Source organism: Watersipora subatra, chromosome 9 (assembly GCF_963576615.1).
Source record: "Watersipora subatra chromosome 9, tzWatSuba1.1, whole genome shotgun sequence".
NCBI classification, from domain to species: Eukaryota; Metazoa; Bryozoa; class Gymnolaemata; order Cheilostomatida; family Watersiporidae; genus Watersipora; species Watersipora subatra.
Genome location: NC_088716.1, coordinates 40376081 through 40402869, shown reverse-complemented (window position 1 = coordinate 40402869; position 26789 = coordinate 40376081). Strand labels below are relative to the sequence as shown.

At 33.9% G+C, this 26789-nt stretch overlaps 1 protein-coding gene across 1 annotated transcript in view; it reads left to right on the top strand.

The window, feature by feature from the left end:
* LOC137405070 (glycine receptor subunit alphaZ1-like) overlaps positions 1–26789 on the top strand; it is a 44082-nt gene that overhangs the window by 14212 nt on the left and 3081 nt on the right. The window contains exons 2-7 of the mRNA XM_068091297.1: positions 10624–10748; positions 19658–19725; positions 21231–21537; positions 22870–23013; positions 24096–24280; positions 26405–26572. Of these exons, the coding sequence (XP_067947398.1) occupies positions 10624–10748; positions 19658–19725; positions 21231–21537; positions 22870–23013; positions 24096–24280; positions 26405–26572 (997 nt within the window). The remainder of the gene's footprint in view (positions 1–10623; positions 10749–19657; positions 19726–21230; positions 21538–22869; positions 23014–24095; positions 24281–26404; positions 26573–26789) is intronic.

Genomic DNA, 26789 nt, shown 5'->3' with positions numbered 1-26789 from the left:
ATGATATAAGGATGATTTTGTGAAACTTCGATTTTGAAATTAAAAGTTGCTCTCTCCTTTTATAGATGTTTTAGTGCTATGCCGAGAGGAAACGACTTGAAATTGTGTTGCCGAGGTAAAATAATCTATTAAAAATCGTCGATTGATGCGCAATCATTTCTTATTCGATTTTTGAACATATATATATATATATATATATATATATGCTCACAGATGGCCTAAGAATGCCAAATGGTACCATCAAAGAAATAGAAGAAGGGTACAAGTACTTGGGGATTATGCAAAGCAACATCAACCACGAAGCCGAGGTACGTCACAAAGCCATTACCGAATACAAGAAATGCCTTCGGCAGGTCTTACGGAGCCAGCTCAATGCCAAGAACCAAGTCATGGCAATAAATACCTACGCACTGCCAGTAATAAAATATCCAGCAGGCATAATAAAGTGGACTGAGGAAGCCATCAAAGAAACAGATATAGCAACTCGTAAACTGCTGACCATGCATGGAGCACTCCACCCAAAATCTGATACTACTAGATTGTATCTTGATAGGAAAGATGGCGGTAGGGGACTCAAAAGTGTACAGCAGACAGTGGAAGAGGAGGAGCAAAGCATCAAAGCATATGCAGCCTCCATGGCCATCTCAGATAAGTTGCTAGCTGAATTTCAATCGGCCGCTCTTACAACGGACCTACGCCCTGATGATGAGGAAATTGACTGGCACACGAAACCTCTTCATGGTGCTTACCACCAACAAATATCTAAGGTTGGCGATCTTCACCAGACATATATGTGGCTGAACAAAGGAAACCTAACGGCCAATACAGAGTCGCTAATCATGGCAGCCCAGGAGCAAGTGCTCCCAACAAGGCAACTCCAAACGAAAATCTATCACACTAGAGACGATCCTAGATGCAGACTGTGCAAAGATGCACCTGAGACCATCCAACACATCATCAGTGGATGCAAGCAGCTAGCAGGGAACGCATACACTGAGCGGCATAATCATGTTGCAGGTGTTGTGTATAGAAGTCTATGTGATGAGTATGGCCTTAATAAACCACAACACTGGTGGGAAGCTCCTGGTAAGGTCAATGAAAATGACCGGGCTAAGATCCTCTGGGACTTCTACATCCGAACTGACAAGCATGTCCTAGCGAACCAACCAGATATAGTGGTGGAGAACAAGAGAGGACATAGACAAGGAGAACAAGAGGGCTACTATAATAGATATAGCAGTACCCAATGACTGCAACATAGCCAGCAAAGAAAAAAGAAATTGAAAAATGCTGGAATGTAAGAACAACTGTAATCCCAGTAGTCATTGGGGCACTGGGCGCAATAACACCGGTGCATAAAATGTGGCTTGCCCAAATACCAACAGCAATCAACTCAGGTGAGTTACAGAAAAGTGCGCTACTGGGAACAGCTAAGATCTTGAGGCGAGTGCTCAAACTCCCAGGTCTCTGGTAGGAGACTCGAGTTAGAGCAGAATTAACCACCCATACGGGGTATCCGGGTGAGGAAACAATATATATATATATATATATATATATATATATATATATATATATATATATATATATATATATATATATATATATATATATATATATATATATATATTAGATATGAGTATATATACTCATATCTAAGATATATATATATCTTAGATATGAGTATATATACTCATATCTAAGATATATATATATATATATCTTAGATATGAGTGAGAGTCCTTACTTTTTTAGCTACTTTTACTGTTGTTAGAATCATAATAGCAATTATTTACTATATTCATAAAGTTGAGTGGTAGGCCCATTACACTATTGTAAATAAGTTAATAAATGCAGTCACAGTAACTATGATATTGTGATAAGCACATGTAAAAATAAATATAGACAATAAATCTGCCCTTCTTGCAAACATTGAATATATAGACACATACACATAATTGTATAGAGCGCCGCAAACAAAAAACAAAACAGTGCTAATAACAGCTTAGTGTAAGCTCTTATCTGACATACAATCATACTGTTAGCTGAAGTTTAATTAACACAAACAGCGCATGCATATGGATAGATTTAGAGCTATACTTTAAAAAAGAGCTTTTAAAAGATTTAATTATGCTCATTGTATTTTGAAAGCAAATATGTAATTTGTTGACAAATTTGTAGCTATTTGAATTTTTACGTCATTAACCTGCACAAAGATATTTTTTAAATTCTTTAAACTTGTAAAAGTTATTCTATTTACTTAGAACATGCACACTTATATGCAGCAATCTACAACATAAATAACTGTATTACTCTTATAACATTGTTAGCTGAAAAGTTACCACTGTAGATATTTTCGATAACAAATAATCATATATTAAAGATCAATGCTTGGTTTGCTTTTTGTTCTCAAAAGGGCATGATTAGGACTCGAGCAGACTCAGTTTTATGCTTCTGTAAAAACTAAGTACTCAAATCACAGAGAGTAAATTTATATCAGTACTATCAACAGGCATGGCAAGTCACGAAACCAGCTAGTAGTTTCCACAAGTAACTATTTGATAGATTGAGGTTCAAGCAAATGTGTGTTTGTACAGCAACCATACTATGCTTGAGTTGTGTGGTCGAACAATGACTATGCTATGTTTAAGTTGTACAAGAATGATACTGTTTGAGCTGTGTTGTTGTACAATAACAATGCTATGTTTGAGCTGTGTTGTTGTACAATAACAATGCTATGTTTGAGCTGAGTGGTTGTACAATAACAATGCTATATTTGGAATGTGTGATTGTAAAACAATCATGCCGTGCTTGAGCAATGGGCCATCAAAGCTCTCTTACGTCATCCGAGCATTTCTGACCTCATTGTTATGTGGGTGGATACCACTTGTTTAATTGCAACAAACATTGAGAGCTTGTGTGGGTCATTGGAACAAATCAAGCTCAATGAGTGATCACTGTAGCATATAAAACACGCTTGTGCCGCTAGCTTGACCAGTGAAAGCTCGGTCATGCGATTGTTGCTGCCTTAAACACTTTATAATAGTTTACTGTTAGCTAGCTAGAGGTGATGTCTTAAAAAAGAACCCACCAGAAGGCAATGGCAAATAACTGTTGGAACCTGCGAAGAAAAGTCATGGCTATAGGAAGGTAGGAGAACCATGATGGATGACAATACATTCTCACAGGACATGGTGTTTAGAGTCTCTTTGAACCGTGTTCGTCTATTCTTTTATGAGCTTGGCATATTTTTACTTAAATTCGTTGGCTGTTTTAAAACCTGCAGAACAGTACAACTCGATCTAACACGAACAGTCAAACATGAACATGATGAGATAATGTTTCAACATGAAATATTGTCTAAAAATTTAATTCAACTCTATTCCAAGATAAATCTAGAAAACTGGCACATCTATCAAACAATTATGTATACAAAGTCGATTATCCTACATTCATGTTCAACACTAATTCTACAACTAAATATAAAAAAGATGAAGTAAAATGCAAAACCACAAAAGAACTCTACATTAATAGTAATAGGTGGGGTAGCTGTTTAGACTATAGCTTTTCTGGAAAGTTGAACCTTTCTTACCTCTAAATCTCTTTAGTATATTCGCTCGACAGATGTCTCAGTTTGAACAAAGGTATGTTCAATCTCTACATACCCGGTTTGTGAATATGGTAAGACAAGCATTGGAAGTTTGTAAAGTCAACTATTAAGACAGTACACTCATTCCGACTGAACACATTTTATGTTACAGGAAACTCTACAGAAAAGCATTCAAGTTCTGATAATCTTTTTAAAGGTTGGTTCACACTGTGTCCCTGTATGTCGATGTTAATCCCACAATACTTTGGTAATTGTCGATGATAACGATGTTCACTCTATCACAAACCCATCCGCGTTTACATAGACAAATATTTCATGGCATAGCAATTTCATTGAAATAACAAAATAATAGTCCCACAGCAACTGTCAAAGAAAAAAACATAGATCAAACTAACTGTGTCAGCCAATCACCATCACCGTAGAGGTGCACATTGCGCAGGCTGTCGTATATGTGTGGCATACTATCGAAATAGTTTGACAGTTGCAACCTTTTTCGATATATTTGCGTTGCTTTGATGGTGCCATCGGATAGGAGAACATAGTTACTATATAATTACTGAGAGGGCAACTCCTATATACAGTGATATAGTGTGAACCAGCCTTAACATAGCCAATTAGCTTTTATAAGATACAATTTCAGACATGTCGATTGCAGAGCAAGTATTACATTTTCCAGGTATAGTTTAATACATGCTCTGCTGACAGATTGGCGACATTTTCAAGGCCATCCAAGAATCTACAACCCTTAATCATGTTAACATGCAGTTGGAATAAGTCTCTGAGTTTATAATAAGTACTTCTCAAGGCCAATTTGAATTGAGTTTTCACAAATCGCAGTGTTTAATGTGTGCATTCTGCTGTCAACTTTATTTTAATTTAAATTATTCTACTATTAGCCATACAGTGCCTTGCTACTGTCCTATAAAGAGAGAGTGTCAGCTTTGCCCCATACCATAAAACTCTCATTGAACGCCAGCTTGATTTGAATGCCACCCCAATTGACCACCACCCTGAGAGAAGGGTTGAAAAATAGACCGCAAATCTCCAATTGAACGCACCTCCATTATTTGATCTTTTCAAGCCCATAATATCAACTGATCAATAGCAAAGTGTCCACAAAATTGTATTAATAATGAATCGTGTATTTAAATATCAGTTAATTCTCTCCTTGACCAATTCCAAAGCTTTTGTTGTTTTTTGTTAAAACTTTGAAAGCAACCCTGTAGCAATAATCAATAACGGTCTCAGACTAGTAGTAGCTCTCTGTTTAACGCGGTCTTTCTAGTTTGAAGTAGCCTACATTTATAAAAAAAAGCGGCTTAAATGTACGATGGTAGATGAACTTTCAAAGCAACGCTATTGAAAAAATTACTGCCTCAGGCTAATTATAGTGGTTCCTTGTTTAACGCGATCTTGACACCTCGAAGTACATGTACCTATATAAAACACAGTTTAAATTTACATTGGAAGTTGAACTTTTAAAGCAAGGCCATAAAAATAATTGCTGTCTCAGGTTAATAGTAGTTACTTGTTTAACGCGGTCGTAATACTTCGACGAACATGCGTATATAAAGCGGTTTTAGCAAGCCAACTTTAATGCGTGGCTTTTGTGCTAAATGCAGCGCATGAAAGTTTGGCTCTGCCAAAAAATGGTTTGGATGCTAATATCGATTAGTTCAGCAGTGCTGAAAAAGAATTGAGGCCAGAAGATATTGTGGAAGGTATTGGAAAACTAGAAGATGTTTGTTCCATCAAAAGTAACAATCAGAATGCAGCTATCCAAGCAAACGATGGAAATATTTTTGTTTTAAAAATGTAGATTTTTGTTTCTGCATGTAATATAATTATGGTTAGTTTATGTCACTTGTTAATAAATATATGTTTGTATCATTTGATAGATTAATGTTGTATAACTTATAAATATGTAAATTTATAACATGTTATTTGATAGCATCTTTGCTGCTATCTTAACACAGCTTGCAATGGATCGATGCCGTTAACTTCACTTCTACTGCACATAAAAAGCTAGTTTTGGCAGCAAACTGTAGCAAACATATCAGTAAGTGCAATGAGCTTTTATTCAACAACGTTAAATATAAATATAAAATAAAAATATGTCTTCAAATTTAGAATAAAATAAAATTTGAAAATTCCAACATATTGCAAAGAAGGACACAGGTTATAATATTATCGCAGGTCAATTGCAAGCAATAGATATCAACAAATATTTATATATCATAAAATATTTGTTGAAATATTTGGTAGAAATATTTATTAAGATGCACATTATGCACATTTAATAAGAGATCTCTAAAAAGTTGGAGATAAGTGAGCAGATTTATTGCATTAAAATGTTTAATATCGGTCCACCAGAAAAAGAGGGCAAAATATAGGCGACATTCGCTTTGCCCGTAATAGGGCTAAATTTATCTTCCGAAAATTCTGACGAGCCATTTGAAAAATAGACCGGCAGCCTGTATTTGAGTGCCACCTCCAACTGACCGCTAGCAATGATAGAAGAGTGGTTGAAAAATACAGTGCCATGGCATTCAATTAGAAGTAATACGGTATTCATGATATTGTTGAATTGTGTTGCAGTTTTTATCAATACTCGCAGATGCTAGTAAATATAAATGTTTGAATTAGCAACATGATGTTATTTGCTGTGTTAAAATTGACAAGTTGAAATTATACGAGAATATTACAATTGCATATGTAAATTTGTTGGCAAGATTCAAAACTGATCAAATCATAATCGAAACACAGTAATCAAATATTTTAAAAAACAGACTTAATAGTTTGGGATGACTAAATTTGCAAAGATTTTCTACAATATTAGTCTCATAATGTTAAAGCACTAGGGTGATTTTGTTTTAGAGGCCTAGAAGAATGTTAGCAAAATGATAAAGAATGAAATAAAATTCATTTCTATTTTAACATTATTCTGATAATTATTAAAATATTATATCTATGATAATGTGACAACTTCTAGATTATTTGCATAATTTATACTATAATGAGCGCCGTTTTTATCTATCTGCCTGTTTAATGCTATGCTGAGAGCATTAAGAAAAAGATTACCTTAGACGGGAATCAATCTCGGGTATTCTGTTTTGCAACCAGGTATACTACCAACAGCACCACTCGGCTAACTTGCTGAATTGAAGGATAATTGTGTGTATAGTTATAACACCTGGTGATCCCATAAAGCACATGAGACTAATAATAATATTAATAGTAAATGAATGATGCTGAAACTTTCAGGTATTATTTGTGTATATGACCTCATCGCAGATGCATGGTGACTGCAATGATTAAGTTAACTTAATATTTGGTTTTAGAATTAACATGGACATAAAAAAAATATATTTAAAAAAAATTAAAAATTTTTTTTGAAAAGTTGAATAGAGTAAAATGCTGTTTGGGCTGGTGTATTGCAGAAAATAAACATGACTTTCATACAAAAGCTTTCCGTCTGCCCTTTTCGTTCACTGACCCTGTTTAGCTTAAAAATCAACATATGACATATATAAACTGTGTTGTCATGAGCTTTGAACTGACATATATAAACTATATATAAAATATTTCAATTCTAAAACAACGCTATCCAAATAACTAACTTTAGTAAAAACAATTGCAAGCAGCTACATGTATGTTAAACAATAATAAAGTGAAAATTTGGTATGCATAATCTTGATTATAATAAAAGCTGCATCTGTACAGACATCTGTCCGAAACCATGGTCGGAGGTTCAAAGAAAGATTCCACCGTACAGAATTTGAACCCCCAAGATTCGTCTTACACTACCTATAGTACACTACCTTCTGTATCAATTATCTGCCTTCCATGATGTTGCAGTTATTCCACATATAGTTATACTCTGGTCTTTATTGACACCCTTGATGATATCTCACACCAGAAGTCACTTTTAGAAAACTAATTTGTACAAAACCTTGTATAATCTTTTGAGACTATACGCATAAACGCAGCTAATGTTCATATTTTGGGAAAGAAGACGACCTCTAATAGTAATATTTCTAAGTAAAATTAAATATTTAAAACATTGCCCTGATTTAAAAGGCAACTTATGAAATAACAGTGAAAACTTCTCTTTGCGTACATTACAAAGAATTGTTGAGTTTTTCTAGGAAAAAACTAGCGCAGACAACTTGTCAAATGAAGAACATCGTGACAAAACAGCTACAAGGCAATGCAAATCTGACTTTTAGGGCTGAGCAAAGTTTAGCTGAAAATAAATTTTATAAACTTAAACTTAACTTGAGTAACTAAGAATTAATTTTTTTTTAAATATTTAATGAAATCTATTTTTAGACAATTAACTACCATTTGTTAAATAGCAGCCATAATTCATTTCCTGAGCAGTTACCCAACTACCAGGGACAAGTTTTTGGATAAGCAGTTATACAAAACATTTTTTATTTTTTACTCAAATTCTTTGGTGATCAAACAACTATTTTTGTCTAATATGATGTTACATGCCATTAAAACTGGGAAGTATGAGATTTGCAGCAATTAAAATTTATATCCCATTAAAGCAATTTCTTGTAATTTGAAAGCGGTGGCGCCATTTTCAGCATACCTATCTGTTGCATCATAGACGACCACCAATAGAGTTTATAGCTCAGTAGCTTCTGGATCCCAAAGTAACCAATCAAGTCGAGCGTTTCACTACTTAAATGTTGTCTTGCGAGTGTATAAAAATGATTGATATCAACAGAATTTTATAGTTCATTTTTTCATTTGAAAAAAAGGCAAAGAGTGCAATACCATAAAAGATGACCTTTATCATAAATTTTATCATATTATACATATGTTAACTGTATTATTAATATATCTATATACTGTTATATATATAATTATGATTATAAAATAATTATATATTAACTATAATATACACTGTACATGTATATATTATAATAATTATAATATATATATAATATATATATATATATATATATATCATATAGACTGATGTAGACTGACATGCTTGTCAGTCTACATCCGGACTGACAAGCATGTCCTAGCAAACCAACCAGATATAGTGGTGGTGGGCAAAGAGAACAAGAGAGCTACATACTATAATAGATATAGCAGTACCCAATGACTACAATATAGCCAGCAAAGGAAAATAAAAGGTAGAGAAATATCTTCCTCTTGGCGGAGAGATTGAAAAATGCTGGGATTAAAAAACAACTGTAATTCCAGTAGTCATTGGGGCACTGGGCGCAATAAAACCGGAGCATAAAATGTGGCTTGCCCAGATACTGACAGCAATCAGCTCAGGTGATTTGCAGAAACGTGCGCTATTGGGAACAGTTAGGATCTTGAGACGAGTGCTCAAACTCCCAGGTCTCTGGTAGGAGACCCGAGTAAGAGCAGTATTTACCACCCATACGGGGTATCCGGGGTGAGGAAACAATTTTATATATATATATATATATACGGTATATGTATTATTAAATCTCACTTTATCATTGCTTGTGTCTGTGTGTCTGTTAGATCACCATAACGCTATGATTTTCCACATTTTTTGGCCAATTCTATCCAAACTTCACATACATATGCTCCATGGTTCTCGCGAGGTCACTAAAGTATTTGATTATAAACACTGTCTCATACCTGAAAATGAGCATTTTAAGCACTCGCCTGCAGGCTATTTGGTTGCAACGAGTAAAACCCCAAATAGTGCTGAGGTTACTGCTAGTATATAATATATAGCTATTAAACTGTGCGACAGTAATCATATCTAATTCTTATGGCTCATTTAACTATACACATGCTAGCAGTCATAAAAACCATTGTTGTAATAGCGCTACGTAGCTACTTGGAAGTTTAGCATATTGCTCTTTGTGGACAAATGCCGTATTATGTCTTGAAAAATGCTTTCAGTAGAGTAGATAATGAATGATGTTTATAACTTTACCCTAATCAATATGAATGTACATCAAATAATCTTCTATTAGCAAGTGAAAACAGAACACAGCAGTCAGACAGCGGAAAACTTCTGCTCACTGTCCATTAGCCAATGAATGTACAAGGCAGCAGCTAGACAGCGGTAAACTTCTGCATGAAACTAATATTTGTTGGTGTCAATGACTTGAAACAAATACATCTCTAGGCGCTCATAGAAAGTGTAATCAATAAATTCAACAACACTCATCGGGCTTTGTGTTTTGTTACTTGACTTGAAATCTCAGCCGAACATTTCTATTTAATCTAATTGATTTGCTAACTCATAGAAGCATAGAAATTGATTTAAAAGTCATTCATCAGCAAGTTCTTTAGGCTAATCTAAAGTTCAGATCTTTAATGATTATGCTCAATGTTATTACTTCCAAGAAAGCGTGTAATTGGCTGATTGTATTTTCAGCAACCAATAGAATTCAAAAGCTTGTATGTATTTAAGCCTGAGCTGCGTTTGGTTATTCTGTAAGTATGTAAGTATGCACTAATGCCGTAACTACTTGCCACTGAGAAAGTAAGTTCTATTTACAAGATGAAAACTTTTTGGGATGCCACAGAAATATATGTGTAAGTAGCAATCGCCATTGTATATACACTATATAGTGGTAATGGTATTCTGAGCCATAAATCCATATATCATCATTCACACACGCTGACTGTTTATTGACAAATACCGGCTAAAGAGGCATTAGGCCTTTAAGTAGGGAGTGTGTTTACTTACATATGTGTTGGCTAGCACAGCCTTGCTGAAGTAACTTACGACTTGCATCATGACAGCAAAATTAAAATGGCTGACAATCACTGCTGCGGTTCTATGTTTTTTCATTCATCTTGTTTTCTGCAGTACTGCTGTATCTTCCAATTACATTGGTAGTGTTTTTTGTTACTTGTGTATAACTGGTTTAGTATAATTAGTTGGTAGTGTGTTTTCTCGCTTATTTTTTAATGTACGTATCTTACATCACAACTTCTAGTTTTCATTTTCTAGTGTCTTATGTAGTGTAAGATACAATTATGTACTGTCTGTTTAGACTGCTCCTTTTGATAATCTACGCCTCTAAAAGAATAGTTCATGGTAATGATGACAAGAATGCTCTCTTGGACAGCCTCAATGAACTATTTGAAGGCTATGATAAAGCGAGTCGACCACCAGATGGTAAGCTACCAATGGCCTTATAGTCAGTCTATCTTCAACAAGAAAAGGTGAACTATGAATGAGAATAATGACTATATAAATTAATTTTCTATAAGCCATTTTGAATGCATACTAGAACCTGCACACCATATGCCTTGCAGGCATTATGATACCCTTTGATTCGTCTAGTTAAAAGCTTTTATCTTGATTATATAAACACACTAATGAATTGATTTGATTTGTTCATAGTTTGTGAAGAAAAGCCATTCATAAATTCGTAATACCCAAAGGAATGGCAGAGACCTCACCAAACTGCTGCAACTGTAATGTTATGCACTCCAAGTCAGATTTGCGGACTTGTTGAAAAATTTGCAAACAGAGCAGCTGTTGTCACTAAAAATTCAGACATCACACTCACAGAGAGATTTAAAAAAAATACTCAATCACTGATTCTGCCAGAATGCTGAACTTTATTTTATACATGTAAAAGGTGGTAAAACCAGCAGACTTTTGGTATGAAGAACCTTAAAAAAGTCATATTCTGTTGGGCAGAGGCTTTCAACAACAACGGAAATAAGGCTAGCTCAAGACCTTATTGAAATGTTCCCTTTACGTTAGCTAATTCGGTTGCTGACCAAAAAGATTATACGTGACAATGTTTTTTGTCAGCGTTAAATCCGCTTTAACTACAAATGTTTTGCTATTAATGAAGTATATATCAATGCATAAGGAAATGAGCCGGAGTTTAGCCATTCTTGAATCTATATTTGAACACTGATTTTGCATAAATTATTGTAAAGACAACATCAGCCTGCATATTTAACTGATTCAAGCCTTCAGGAGTCAGCACAACGCCCTGGAAAAATTATATGTAACTTTAAAGGTTGGTTCACACTACGAAACCATATTTGGGTATTGCTCTATCCGTGATTATTTGTCGATTATATGCACCAAAGATCGAATGCATCATTCAGGCAACCAGAGCAGGCGCAGGAGTAAATCCTACCTTCTTTGAGCACATAAATGAATGGAGATGTGTTAATGGATAACAAAAAGCCCATTGAATTACACGAAACAGATTTAATAATAATACGAGTTCTGTTTATATGGCTCTACTAAAGAAGTCTATTGGATTGCTTAATAAGGAACAAAACATGTGAAAAAATAAACTGAACTTTTACGCACCCCTTACAATAGACTGATCTCCTGCACCCCCCTTACAAATAGACTGATCTCGTGCACCCCCCTTACAAATAGACGGATCTCGTGCGCCCTCCTTACAAATAGACTGATCTTCTGCACTCCCTTACTTTAGTTCTCACAAGAAAAGAGGATAATTAATAGAAGCACAATTTTTAAATTTGTTTAAAAATTGTGCTGATCCAATAAGCATTAAAAGATATGCAATATTTGCCAAGTTACCATCTGCTGTTCTATCTGCAACCAGTACTCTGACTGTCTGCTACACCATGAGATATATCCATGTGTAATAACTATATGCACAGTTATTCCTGCATAAAGAGAGGTGATCAAGTGGTGCAGTTGATAGTCTGCCTGAATGTACAGTAGAATAAATGAGTTTGATTCCTGTGTGAGGCAGTATTTTTCTTAACGCTCTTAGGGAGACTTGAGTGTGCGAAGCAGTCTTTTTCTTAATGCTCTTAGGGAGACTTGAGACAGACGTAGGACCAATGAGCACGGCTCTTATTATAGTAAAGGTTATAACAACAATCATAAACTTTAACAGTATTCATCTATAATAATGCAAGCAATGGAAGTTTGCGTCTGCTTACAAGAGCTGCAGACAAATCACAGTTAATTTGACTACCCAAATATTTGAAACAAATTTTCATGGAAGTAAGTTGAGCTAGTTTTTATTTGATTTGGTTTTGATTTATTGTGATGTCAGCTTATCTGACTGCAAGCAGAAGCTGTAGGTGCTTTTAATGGCATTGTTACACAAACAATGGCTTTATGATTTTGGCTGGACATGTCTAAGTCCGGACTAATGGAAAACTGATTTGGGATTTGACTTGGAAAAAAATGAAGTGATTTGATAAACAAATCAAATTAATGATCAACATTTTCCTACGCACTCTTTTGGAGGATAATTGATTGGTTATACGATGGAAGTATATGTTATGCCAAGCAGTTTAGCTCTTTAGATAATGTGTCAGGATAGCCTAGTGGTGTCTTTGACTATCAGCCACAGGGCTTGTGGTTCAAGCCCTGCTTGACGCTGACCTCTCAGCAAGCTTTTGTAACTTAAAGGCCCCGTGTACCACACTGACAACATGAGCACATTAAAGATCCACCTTTTTTCCTTCACACATTGGGCAAATGAAAAGGCTATCTGGCTCTAGCAGACTAGACGTGTTGCAAAATGCATCTCTTCGAGTTAATCTGACAGTTCCAGAAGAAGCCCTTAATAAGTGTTAGAATCAGCCACAATATCTTATAAAAAACTAGCCCTGGCAGTGTGTTTCTCTACTAGAGAACATGAAAAGATTACAAGCATTGTGTGAGTAGTTTGGATAATATGATGCTGTTATTAAAAGGTTCCAACCTAATGCTAGATAATGCACTCTGTCAATGTTATTTCCGAGCGGCATACTTTTTGCTGTAAAAAATAAAAACACAGCGACGATAAAAGATAACTCTGAATTTAGTCTTGTTATGTTCTTACTTTTTGCTGATTTAAATATTTTCTTTTTATGATTTTTTGGTTAAATTTAGATTAAAACTAAATCATGTAATAAAAACAATGATAATCGTAAAAAGAAGCCTAAGAATAGATGTAATAATTTACAATAATAAATTACAAATTATTATAGCATTTAGAATATTTTTTAGAATCACTACATTTATATTTAATGAGAATCTATACTATATATGGTATAATTTTTTATCCTGATAAAATAACATATGATCAATACTGTTCAGATTTCTTTTCTTCTCGCAACATGTGCTCTAATAGAAAAAACATCGTTAATAAACACGCATTCAGAATGCATCAAAAACGAAGTTTTTGATCAAAATCAAATTATTCTAATATTTTGTTTTAGAAAAGTAATAGCAACAGCAGAGTGATAAAATGGAAGTTGGAAATTATTTCTGTATTACAATGGCAATAATTCTATTTGTTTTTAATATTGTACAACATGCTTATTGAGCTTTTGTCTGACTGCACTCCACCGATTCATTCTGTTAGCAAAAACACATATTTAGTGTTTTTTAAAAGTTTACAAAAATACCACTCATAGATTTATTATCGTTGTTTAAAACAAAAATGTATACCTATCTAAAGCATCTTTGTTAAAACACTTTTATTGGCTAGTTTCTAATTTGCATAAGCTATCGTCCAATAGTTATATTTATAGCTAAACTGCAAAAACAGTAAATAATTGTATCTTTTATTTTTGTTTTGCACCTGTGCTGTACAGGGTTCCTCCTTGTCGCAACGCTTGTGAAACCTAACTATATGAGCTATTACAAAATACTAAACACCATATTGCACTAGGTATACATGTAGAATAGGTATTGACCACCAAGCGTCTTGATACTTGACAAAGTAGACAATATGTTCTTTGTTTACCGTAATCAACAATGCAAGGCATCTGCATTATTGATTACGGATACATTTATTGCTGTTACAATGAATGAAAGTCTGTCTTATATAGTAACAGCAGCGCCTTGGTGTTTACACGCAATAGTCTATTGTCTACACCTGAGTCGTTAGGTGCAGCAATGGCTATTTTTACAATTTCTGTCTCAGAGTTGGTCATTCAAATATTGATTCGTGTTTTCTAAAATCTAGTGTCAAACCTCAGATAGTGTTGACAGTTGTTCCAATTATAGAAAGATTGTTTGAAAGTTTATCACCTCTTTCATAAATATAAAATAGGCCTTTTAATTAAATACTAATGAAATAACAATTATAAAATTTGTATATTTACATATATAAATTTTAAGTTAATTTCTTAGTGTTATTACTATTTATTTAGTAAAATATATTTATAAGGCAAGAATCTTATATTTATATATATTTAAGTTATAGATAAATATATATATTACTTTGTTAGCAATCGCTGCTTTGAATTCATGGAATCTTTTGTGGTAATATATATTTACTATTTTTCTGGAAAGTATGTAATATCAAAGATCATTTACTTGTCACGAAAATGGGAAGCTGCATTGCTCATCAAGATGTTATAATTCTTGAAATGATACGCTTTAAAACAAGTCAATAAATTAATTTTATAACGCTGTGTAGAGAGACACATAACTCTAGCTGTTTGACAAACTTTTTTTAATCCAGGAAACAAAAATGTCTTATGAGAAATGTTAGAAAGGTTTATGTCCATATTATCTCTTTTCTCAATAAAAAAAGTGTAATCTTAGCCATTATCTTTGAAATGCAGATGTTATGTCATGAGTTGCTAGTTACATTTAGGCTTTGTATTAACCCGCAATTTGAGTACAGAAATTAGTTACTTTTGTTAACTGACAATTCATAATATTGCTTTAAAAAACCTGCAGTTCTTTGCCATTTTACCTATTTGAAAGTTCTAAAAGTTTGATATACATTTGCTTTGATAACTAAAGTCTTTTGAACTACTCATATCTTTGCAGTTAGTGCATGAAGAGCAAGACAATGTTCACGGGTAGTTGTGGTGAAAAACCGGCGTTAGATATAAGGCTTAAATGCTATGAAAACATTTGTTCATCATTCCAGCTGTGAGCATAATTGATTTCAAATCATTTGCTATAAATACATAACATTCTAAAGCACATCTATATAATCACACCAGTCTGACATGCATCTTTGAGAATGCACATTTCTAATCATGTCTCATTGGTTAAAGAGACATGGCTTGCAGGTACCGGCCATGGAAACCAAAGACCATTACACTCTCTTGATGCCATTAGCAGAGTTGGAAAGACGCCAAAATGCTAATTATAAGTAATATATTAGAGAAGCTGTTATATAATCTGAAGTAAAAACAGTAAGCACTATATCCACATTGATGCTGGCTGACCTTAGCAAATGAAGTAGTTAGTGCTTTAGAGAGCTGAGAGTAGTTCTTAATTACATATTAGGTATTTTATATTTCACATGGTGTAGGCAACTCTTCGAAAACCAACTGCAACACATCTTACTATATTATAGCTACAATAAAACTTTCCATAAAATAAACCTTCTTTTACAAAAATGCTGCTGAACCTAAATAGTTAATGTCAAGTCTTTATGATAAATAAGAAAACCCATGCAATGTAAAGCATTAAATCAGTTCAAGTTCTCTAATTTGATTTGAATAATGAGAGTTTCATAGCCTTAAAAATACATGTATTAGTTGCTCTCTTGTAGCATTTGGGCAAAAAAAGAATGTAGAGATATCTTTATTATATTTTCTAGTAACCTGATAGTCTAGTGTGTTTAATTATATTTACTATTTCCCGACAGTCTAGTGTGTCAGGAGAGATCATCAGGTGTTCTGATAAAGCTCAGAGAATAAGTAGCTGCACAATTATTCTAGAATACTACAAAGTAGTCAATCGGTGAAGGTGTTAGAGTGTCGGTATAACAAGCTGAATGTCATGAGTTGGAGTCTCAGTAAACATAATTTTATATTCTTGCATCTAACCCTGGCTTTAGACAGACATACAGACGCCAATCTTATTATAGTAAAGATATATTTTTGTTTTACGATATTTTATACATATCCAACACTTTTTATTTTCTTTGCAGCATAAACCTTGCTACCTAGAAAAAGGAGAAAAAGATTAATTTAAATTGACATCAAAAGTGTGCACTCCCCTTAACTTATCGTAAATTTATCGTAATTATAGACTCAAGTGGAAGAGATAAAAAAAGAGAAAAGTTCTGGACGCAAACAAATAATACCACAGTTAGTGTACATTTCTTAAATTAACATTTCTTCTGTTTGTGAAAGCCAAAAAAAAAGTTTGAGAACAATCTTGGAACAGATTATTCAGTTTACATGTACTCTATGATTGGTATACTGTAAAAATCCTAAAACGTAAACATTTTTAGAACGAAGTTATGTTGTAGGGGTAGCTACTGTATATGCTTCTATTTGGCAGTCTACATTAATTTAAAACTAATGTTTTATATATGGTATTACATAACTTAGTGTGCTATCTTATGTAACGCCGCCCAACAACTGTCTATGCTGGGATAAGCACATTTATATCAGCCTCTGTTATTCAGCGGTGAGCATTCATAAGGGTTATGTTGCACAAACCATGGTTATATTATATTGGTTAGAAATGTTGGAGATCATTTGTAGAAAACCATTTTTTCTCTCACTAAAAAAAACCAGTTTCAGGAGTTCAACCTCAGCATGTTATTCACAGCCCAGCCACTCATACCACTAGACCTGAGCAGCTCTTTGGCACCCAAATATTAAATATAAATTATTTGCATATCTGTGTATGATATCTAATATGCATGTAGGTATGCTAATCTTAGTGTGTGCTTTACAGTGCCAAGTACTGAATGCATTAGCACTCACCAAAACTATGAATAATTATGATGCATATATATTTGCTAGCCAAATGCTCGGCGTTGCACGGTTATTAAAACAGTTTATTAACAGTGGCAAGTAATGTAGTCGTCGTAGGCTAATTTGATTAAGCTAGTAGGCTATGTGTATTGCGAAACTTTCTAATAAGAGCCCTGAGAGCAATCTTTAGAGACGTTGCATGTAACACAAAGTATCTATGTGTATTTTAACACGGTTAATGACTATCTGCTCAATGAATCCAAAGTGTCCGGTGTAGCTTAATGAGTTAGCTTGTGACTTTGTATGCGGATATAATGAGATCAATTTTTCTGCGACACAGACTTTCATTGCCAGATTTTATTCCCTATACACGGACACTGGGAACACAAATAATCGAAAAGAAAAATACAAACACTGAGATTTTTATTTATAAAAGTATTGGCAATATTGGCAACCTTTTAATGATGAAACAGTCAAAAGCTTTTCTCAGCACTTAACCAGTGACCGTATACAGGTGAACTATGGTATGTATCTAGAATAGCTCTTCAGCGAGTTGTGAAGCTGGAGATAATGAAGTGTAATTTGACTGAACTGGTCAGTGACATGGCGTAAATCATAAATGAACAGTTTTGTTTGTTGACTTTAAATCTCTGTGATTGTTTGTGAGCAATCCCCTCCCCCTCCCGACAAGATCGAGTGTGCTGCTTGCTTACTGCAAGCAGAGGCGTGCAGGTTTATTTATGAGCATTGGTGCACAAAACATGGCTCTGTAATATTGGTTGAACAAGTTTGAGTCCAGTGGCATAAGAACATTGACCAATACAGACGTGCCCAGTTGCAGAGAGTACTTTAAAGATCAACTTCAAAAAACTAGTTTATTTTATCAAAAAACATTGGTACTTTTTTATCATTTGCAATTGTTTGTTATGTTTGAGGTGACCTGACTGCCAAGATTCTTTAAGATTAAAATAGATAAAACTTAATCATGATTAAAATGCTTAGATCAAGTGAAAGCCATTATAATATTTATAATCGCAAAGAGACAAACAAAATAGAGACGTGTAATGCTTCAACTTGAATGCAATAGCCAATATAAACTATATCAACAATAACAACTAGTGAGGTCATTTTGCACATATTTTTTTGAGTATTTTAACTGTGATCAAATTTCGGTGATTCTAATTTAAAAATAATCTTCCAGTCAGGTCACCACACAAAAAAAAATCCCAAATGATGGAAAAACACTGATAGTTTTTGATAAAATCTACTAAAATTATGTGTCTGTTTTCTAAGTTGGAGGCTAATCCTGCCACCACTATTGGCCTTTTTGAGAATTGAGACTCAACTTGCTGTTTGCAGGCCAGGTGTTCTAGCCCAATAAAGCAAGTCTAGCCCAGGTGTTCTAGCCCAATAAAGCAAGTCTAGCCCAGGTGTTCTAGCCCAATAAAGCAAGTCTAGCCCAGGTGTTCTAACCCAATAAAGCAAGTCTAGCCCAGGTGTTCTAGCCCAATAAAGCAAGTCTAGCCCAGGTGTTCTAGCCCAGTAAAGCAAGTCTAGCCCAGGTGTTCTAGCCCAATAAAGCAAGTCTAGCCCAGGTGTTCTAGCCCAATAAAGCAAGTCTAGCCCAGGTGTTCTAGCCCAATAAAGCAAGTCTAGCCCAGGTGTTCTAGCCCAATAAAGCAAGTCTAGCCCAGGTGTACTAGCCCAATAAAGCAAGTCTAGCCCAGGTGTTCTAGCCCAATAAAGCAAGTCTAGCCCAGGTGTTCTAGCCCAATAAAGCGAGTCTAGCCCAGGTGTTCTAGCCCAATAAAGTAAGTCTAGCCCAGGTGTTCTAGCCCAATAAAGCAAGTCTAGCACAAAATTCTTGGTTTACCTTAGTTTACCTTGATTTAACTTGCTATGTGAGTTACTTGTAGGAAGATAAGGTTGTAAAGATGTCTTGAAGTACAGTGACGATCAGTCTACCCAATCCTGCTGCTTATGATGAATCATTCCATCTTACCTAGAATTTGGTAAAAACACATTGCAGCAGTTTAAGACATGTATACATATCCGTATATAAAGCTTTTAGCTTTGCCTTTTTTGGTTAAAGATTATACACAAGAAGTTTTTTTAGTTTTTAACCAGATATTTGTAAAGTGAAATTTATGGCAAAAGATCAGCTCAAAAAATAGCACTCAAAATTAAACGCACATCAAGATTTTTTTTCACAAAGGTGTCGTGTTTATACAAACTGCTTTTTCAAAATTTTGTCAGCTTGAGTAAATTGAAACTCTTTTGGTGTTTTTGAAAAGGATTTTAAATACTTTGTGCCTGTATCCTCAACTAACAGTTTTTTTAGATCTATAGCAAAAGTCAGGGGGTGCCAAAAAACGTTGATTATCAATTTTGTCAATTTTGCAGACGATTCAACAGCAGTGGGAGTAGATGTTTATGTGATAAGCCTTAGCGCAATCAGTGAGAAAAACATGGTAAGTCAAATAGATAGGTCAGTCTGACATAAACTGTATTTGTTTTTGTAATCTAACAGAGAAAGCTCTTTGTAGGTTGTGAATATTAAACATAGCATAGATTTCAGTGACACTATACGAAGTTGTTAAACCACCAATCTTATGAAACTGATAAGCTGTTAGCTAAGATAAAAGTCAATAAAAGGTTTTAGTTCAAGCCCCTTGCAGGTTGCCATCAACTAACATGCCATTAATCTTGCAAGTTAATGGCATGTGAGTTGACTTGATATTACATTGTTCCATTGATATTGTAGCTGGATGTCCGATGAATGTTCTAGAGAATTGTTGGCCATCTCTTATGCAACAGAAGCTCTGCTTTGATTAGCTATTATGTATTCAGTGAATTGATGCATCGCTAGCATATATATATTGCATATATGCTAGAATAAGTCCCACTTGATACAAACGTTGTACAGATCTATTGTATCAAAGAAAGTTCAAACAGAAATGACCAATCAAATTGAAATAAATTTGAGCTGTTTTAATTTTACTGTTTCTCTTATTTAAGTGTTTCTTTTTTAATAATATATACCCAAGTAATTTTTAAAGAATAAGATTTATCTCAAAAAGTAACATAATCTTTAAGGATGCTACCTAACCCTGTAGTATACTAAACCACGAATTGGAATCAACTACGGCTACATTTGTGTTACTTTAATAAAAATTTAGATGTCTCATTGGAAAATAGTGAATAAATGAAGATCTAAATATTGTATTATCCGTCGCAAGTAATTTACATATGAGACTGAATACCTGCTATTTATCTCCAGATAAACTAGAAATACTATATATAGAAATAGAAATACTATAGAAATACTTATTTTATAATAAACTTAGAATAACATATTCCACTAGCCAGCCTTTGAAGTTTAATTAACTTTTAGCTTAAATGAATTTTAAGCTAAAAGTCTAAGCTATGTTTTAAGCTATGAGCTCTGAGTATTTGGAGGCAATACTCAAAATGAATTTTATTGCAGCATTCCTCTTATGCAACTAATGCGACTTATACATCACCCACAAAAGGTTATAGGTTTTACCAGTTTTATACACTTGGTGATTGTAAAAAAGTAAAGCAGAATGTAAAGAGTTTTTCTAAAATTTCAAAGTATCAGATCAGAGCGCCCTGGAGGTATTGTGAAAAGATAGAACCTTGAGCAAGCTGCTCTCCGGATAAAAATATTTTTTTGTTAAATTTTAACTTTGTTAACTAAATTAACAAAATTTTAGTTTTGCTAACCATTCAAAGTTATCCATCTTTATTATGAAAATTGAGAAATCCTGTAATTTTCTAAAAGTTTTGTAATAACTAGTTTTTTCCACAATTTAGTTTTTTTTATAATTTTGATGATTGGACTTTTATTGTAAACATAATCACATATTTTAGCTTTTACTTTGGAAACTGCTCACACACTATTTTTGTAAAGCATTTTAGCCTTTGGTATAAACAAATTGCGCTACTAATGCAGGATTACACAGCAAACATGTACCTCAGACAGAGATGGAAGGATGTGAGGCTAGCTAACCCTAATCTGACCAGCAGCAATGGAGTCCTAATTACAAACAGACTAAATGATATCTGGGTACCTGACCTCTTCATCAAAAATGATAAAACATCTGAGAAGTCGGAGGTCACAACTCTGAATGCCTTCCTGAGATTGGATGGAGATGGGCAACTAATCTATAGCCTCAGAGTAACGGCGACTGTAGCCTGCTCTATGCACCTCTCAAAATACCCTTTTGATGTGCAGTATTGCGATATGTTCTTGGAAAGCTGTAAGTCAATGGCACTCAAGCACCTCTTAGACCAAGGCAGCACATGCTGGTTTAATGCATTGCCAAAATGTTACGTAACCTTATGTTATGACAAGGCATGATGTTACTAAAAGAACCATTTTGATTGATATATGAATTTCTATCCACGGTGTTTCCATAAGGCGTTTAATCTGCAGGTTTGCATCATACCCAATGTAGAAATGGCATAAACCTACAAGTCTGTTGATTTTTATTACCTGCACACATCTTTGAATGCTTCATGCATGCGAAATATGGAAGTGGCAGTTGTGAATGATGCCCAAGAAAATGCTGCGCAAGCAAGCTTTTACATATATTTTCCATATATGTAAAAGCCTGCATTAATCGACACTATGCAAATACCCATTGAAGCACTTATCGCACAGTAACTCAATGTGTGCACAACTCCAAATCCACCTATATTTACCGGCATGCGCATATAAATCCAAATTTGCAGATTGTCACAACTCAAAAAGTTTTGAGTTAATTTTTAACACTAAGACTAATAAATCGTCAAAAGATTAACATTTGTACAATTAATCTGTTATACGTTTCGCTAAATGTGGAACAAGCGACCAAAAACAGTGAATCCTTTAAAAGGTAATAAACAAAAACTGGATAAAAATAGCCACATTTTGGCTTAGCAGGTGATTCATTCCACCAGTGAGTGGAAACTGATCTTACATAACCAATAGCAGGTGCCTACTAGTAGGAGTTGTAAACTAAATTTATATACAGATTTAATTTTATTCTTTCATAGATATATATCTGTTTGAGAGTCACATATATGTATAAATACAAAATTACAAGCAAATGAACTTACATTGCGGTATTTATATAACAATAATTTTTTCTCTGCTTTCTTTCAAAAAAGCTACTCACTTGTAATGGGAAGCCCCCAAATTGGCAGCGCTTATTTAAAGTGCAAATTCACTATTGACCATCAAACCTCTAACACATTAGCTTTAGTTTTATCAAATGCACTGTTGAATTATTATTTAATAAAGTTTTACCTTAATTTTAATTGTGTAATTTAATTTATAATTTATTTCAATTTAAAATTTAAAAAAGTTCATTTGTTAAATTCACTATAGTTCCTTACGCTAAAGTACTAATAAGACCAATTTTTACAAAGTTGACTTAAATATGGTTAGACTTAATATCAGAGTAGAAATTTAATACCAAATTGAAAGTGTCATGAGTAGTTAAATCTGTTCTAAATTTGCAATACTTATGTTTTAGTTCATTAGATGAATCAGATAGACATATCTATTATTACTAACAATAAAAATCCAACCCAATCTCTTTATCCAGACGGTCATTTGACAGAAGAACTAAAGTTTTACTGGAATAATCGAAGTGCACAAGCTGTGGAGATCAATGAAAAGATACAACTTCCTGAACATATCATTGGAAAAACCATGCTGAGAGATTGCACAGAGAGCTACAACACTACTGGTTAGAAGAACTTTGTTAAATCGTCCATTTAAGGATGCCTATGAAATAGTTCAACCTTAATTTTGATTTTTCTGAAACGAAGAGGTTCAAATACCTCACATTTGAAATAGTAATTCCTATTATGATGCACTGGTACTCTGGCAGTCTAATGTGCCGCTAGAGATCACCAGGTGTAATAACTACAGTTATCTACAATTATCCTACTATGTGCTGATAAAGCACAAGGAATAAGTATGTGCGCAACTATTCAGAAGTGCTGTCAAACAATTGATTGGTGCAGGTGTTAGAGTGTAGGGCTGTTAGGTGAGCGCTGCCAGTGTCAATCTGGTATGAAGCAATATTTTACTCCATCCTCTAACCATAGCTCTGGACAAACAGACTGACACAGTTCTTATTGATACTAGTACCCGAGCAGTCCCATTCGCCCTGATAAATCAACATGTGTAATAAGTATGTGTACAGTTATTCGTAGATGTAGAAAGGTGATAGAGTGGCACAAATCATAGCGAGCTCGGCTAGGAATTGGAATATGTGGGTTTGATTCCCCTGTGCGGCTAGCCTTTTTTCTAACACTTAGTGTAGCTCCAAACTCTAGATAGGGCTCTTATTATAGTACAGTTTAAGTGGTTCCGTAAAAGGGTTTGGTTAAAATCAGTGGTGTCAGCAGTTAAGCCACATGCTGACTAGTATAACAATTTCCTTTAAAAAGTGTCTGCAAAATCAGGTGCTTCAAGTGCTTAAAAATGAACTTTTTTTATCAAATTTTGATGCAAAGTTGAGAAATAAAAAACTGAAAACTTACGGACAAATATAATTTTATTGTAAATAATAAATTATATACCATAAATAATTAACTTGAACTTTTCTTTTTTAAAAACAGTGATTAATCTTTAAATTTATTTACATGTATGTCTCTTGCACCAAACAGAATCCTGGTGCAGTTGTCATAAGAATAGTTTGGTTTAGCACTGCTTTTATACATAAACAAAAAATCATTTGCATACAATTTATAAGCAATAATTTGTTTTGGTTCTAACTTTAAACTAACTGAAACTTTGTACAAATGTGATTGTCTATTTCAGGCTCATTCAGTTGCATATCTGCACAGTTTGAGTTTAAAAGAAACATCAACTACTACATGATGGGCCTGTTTCTTCCCTCTATCCTCATTGTCATCCTTAGCTGGGTTTCTTTCTGGATTGACAAAGCTAGCACTCCGGGTCGTGTGTCTCTAGCCCTACTCACAATACTCACCATGCAAAACCAGGTAAACGAAAATGTGAAAACTGACTAAGTTGGTTTTAGCTATTGCCCTTTTCTGTTTGTTAAAGAGTTTCTGTTTTTGACCATCACAAAGACATACTAATGAAAACAAACTTTTAGGTATTGCTAGGAAACATGACACTTGCTATCCGCATTTAATATTTGGCTGCCATTTATTAAACTATAGGTTTTCTTTCGAGCTTTCTTTATTTAGAAATGAATTGTATATAGCATTTTGCTCCTAAGCCCATTAGCAATTTCTTGATAAGCTGTAGTGATGGAGTTTGTAAAGAAATCTGGTTCATAATGGCTAGGTTTTAAAATAATCTTTAGAAGACCAATAATCAGCAGTTCATGACCTCCATCAAGGGCGAGTCAAGCCTTTTAGTGCCTTGTAGTTTATTTCTAACAGGAAATTATAGCAATCACAGTTTCAGCTCATCGACCTCTGATTTGCTATCCCAGTTATACAAACATAGTTTCTGGTTTAAATTAGATAGACTCAGTTCCTAATTATCATTCAGGATACAGCATATTAACCTTCATTTATATTTGCCTAATGGGCTCATATTGACTAAAATAAATAACCAATCAAAATGAAATTGCACAAAATTTTAGTAGAATTTATCTGTGAGTTTCAATATTTTTTATCATTAGCGATTTTTTTTTATGTTTAGATGATCTGACTGCCAGAATGTTTCTATAAATCAAATTTGAAAAAACTTGATCACAGTAAAAAAGCTCAGAAAAAATATATGCGAAATGTCACTATATAGTTGCTATCGTTACCATAGCTGATATTGACTGTTTCATTCAAGATGCAATGCTACATATTTTTTTCCATCGATTTTTTAGCAACTATTGACGTCATAATTCCACTTTTGCTTGATCTTAGCATCTTAATTCCACGATCAATTTTTTGTTGATTTTAATCTCAGAAACATCCTGGCAGTCAGATCACCTGAAACATCAAAGACAATCACAAGTGATAGCATAATTTTGATACCTTTTAATAAAATCTATTAAAAATTTGAGCAAGTCATTTTAGCATAACTTTTTTCACAATCCTAATAATCCAATCACCTTACAAAAACTCACTAATAACAGTATTCTTTTTAAAACTGGGTTTTTGGAAGCATACTGGTGTCTCTCCTAACTCAATTGTAAGTTTATTGTTTAAAAAAACAAACTTTAAACCCATGCTCATATGAGAAAAATAAAAACTATAATCAGGTCATGTGATTCCACTGAGCCTACTGAACACCTGTACTCTTAGACACTTTGAAAATTAGGCCTGAGATATTTTGGGGAGTTGTTTTCTCACATGATTCTACACCCAAGTACATGTAAGCTCGGTTTTGTAGTTTTACGTTGTTTTTTTGTGCTTCTGGTTAACATAGAATTAATACAATTTTATTTGCTATGTGACTAATACATTTTCAGTATAATTCCTGAGTTTCAAGCTGATTAAACTGTTAATTTTTGATATAACATCTAAATAATGAGGGCACTTCTAACTGACCAAAAAATAAAAAAATGGCAGCTGACAGAATATTTGTTTCTAATGACAAGCTGATTAAATTATTTGGTAATGAAAGATAAAAATAAGCAAAGCTAAAAGGTTTCTTATCCACAGCACCAAGATATTTACACTAAAACTTTGTTTTGCTCGTATTAAATATACAAACTCTATCAGACTGGGTGTACCGCAATCATTATGTTTTTTCAATTCTTTTTAAAATATCGCTTTTTCAAAAAAATGGGGAATTAAAACTATTTAATCTATTTAATACCTGTTTTCTTCATTGAGTTCTACAAGCTTGCAGCTTTAAGATGATATTTAGTTTAAGAGGATTGTGCAATTTTAAGTACTGTCACAGTTGATTTAAAGTTGTTAATACTGTCTAAGTTCAGAGAAAACATGTTATAATTACGAAAATGTAAACTGGATCTGAAAGCGAGTGATAAGTTGGAAACAAACTGAAAAAACAAATTTGCTTCGAATTATATTACATCATATACAATAGGTTTTCTGTGCTCATTGTAAAAATGACTGTCGTGGTAAAATAAATAGAAATTTTAGAATGCAATATTACTTTTAAACAAAAATGTATGCTTTTTGTTGCAGATGAGCTCAACATTATCTCAGCTGCCAAAGGTCAGCTATATCAAGCTAGTAGATGTCTGGCTGACCGTATGTCTAGGATTTGTGTTCACGGGGTTCTTAGAGTATGCTCTCGTCAACAAGCTGGCTACACAAGAAAAGGAAAAACAGAATAAATTCTCGGTTTCACAGGTAATCTTGCTGCACAGGTAATCTTGCTGTACAGGTAATCTTGCTGTCCAGGTAATCTTGCTGTACAGGTAATCTTGCTGTACAGGTAATCTTGCTGTACAAGTAATCTTGCTGTACAGGTAATCTTGCTGCACAGGTAATCTTGCTGTACAAGTAATCTTGCTGTACAGGTAATCTTGCTGTACAGGTAATCTTGCTGTACAGGTAATCTTGCTGT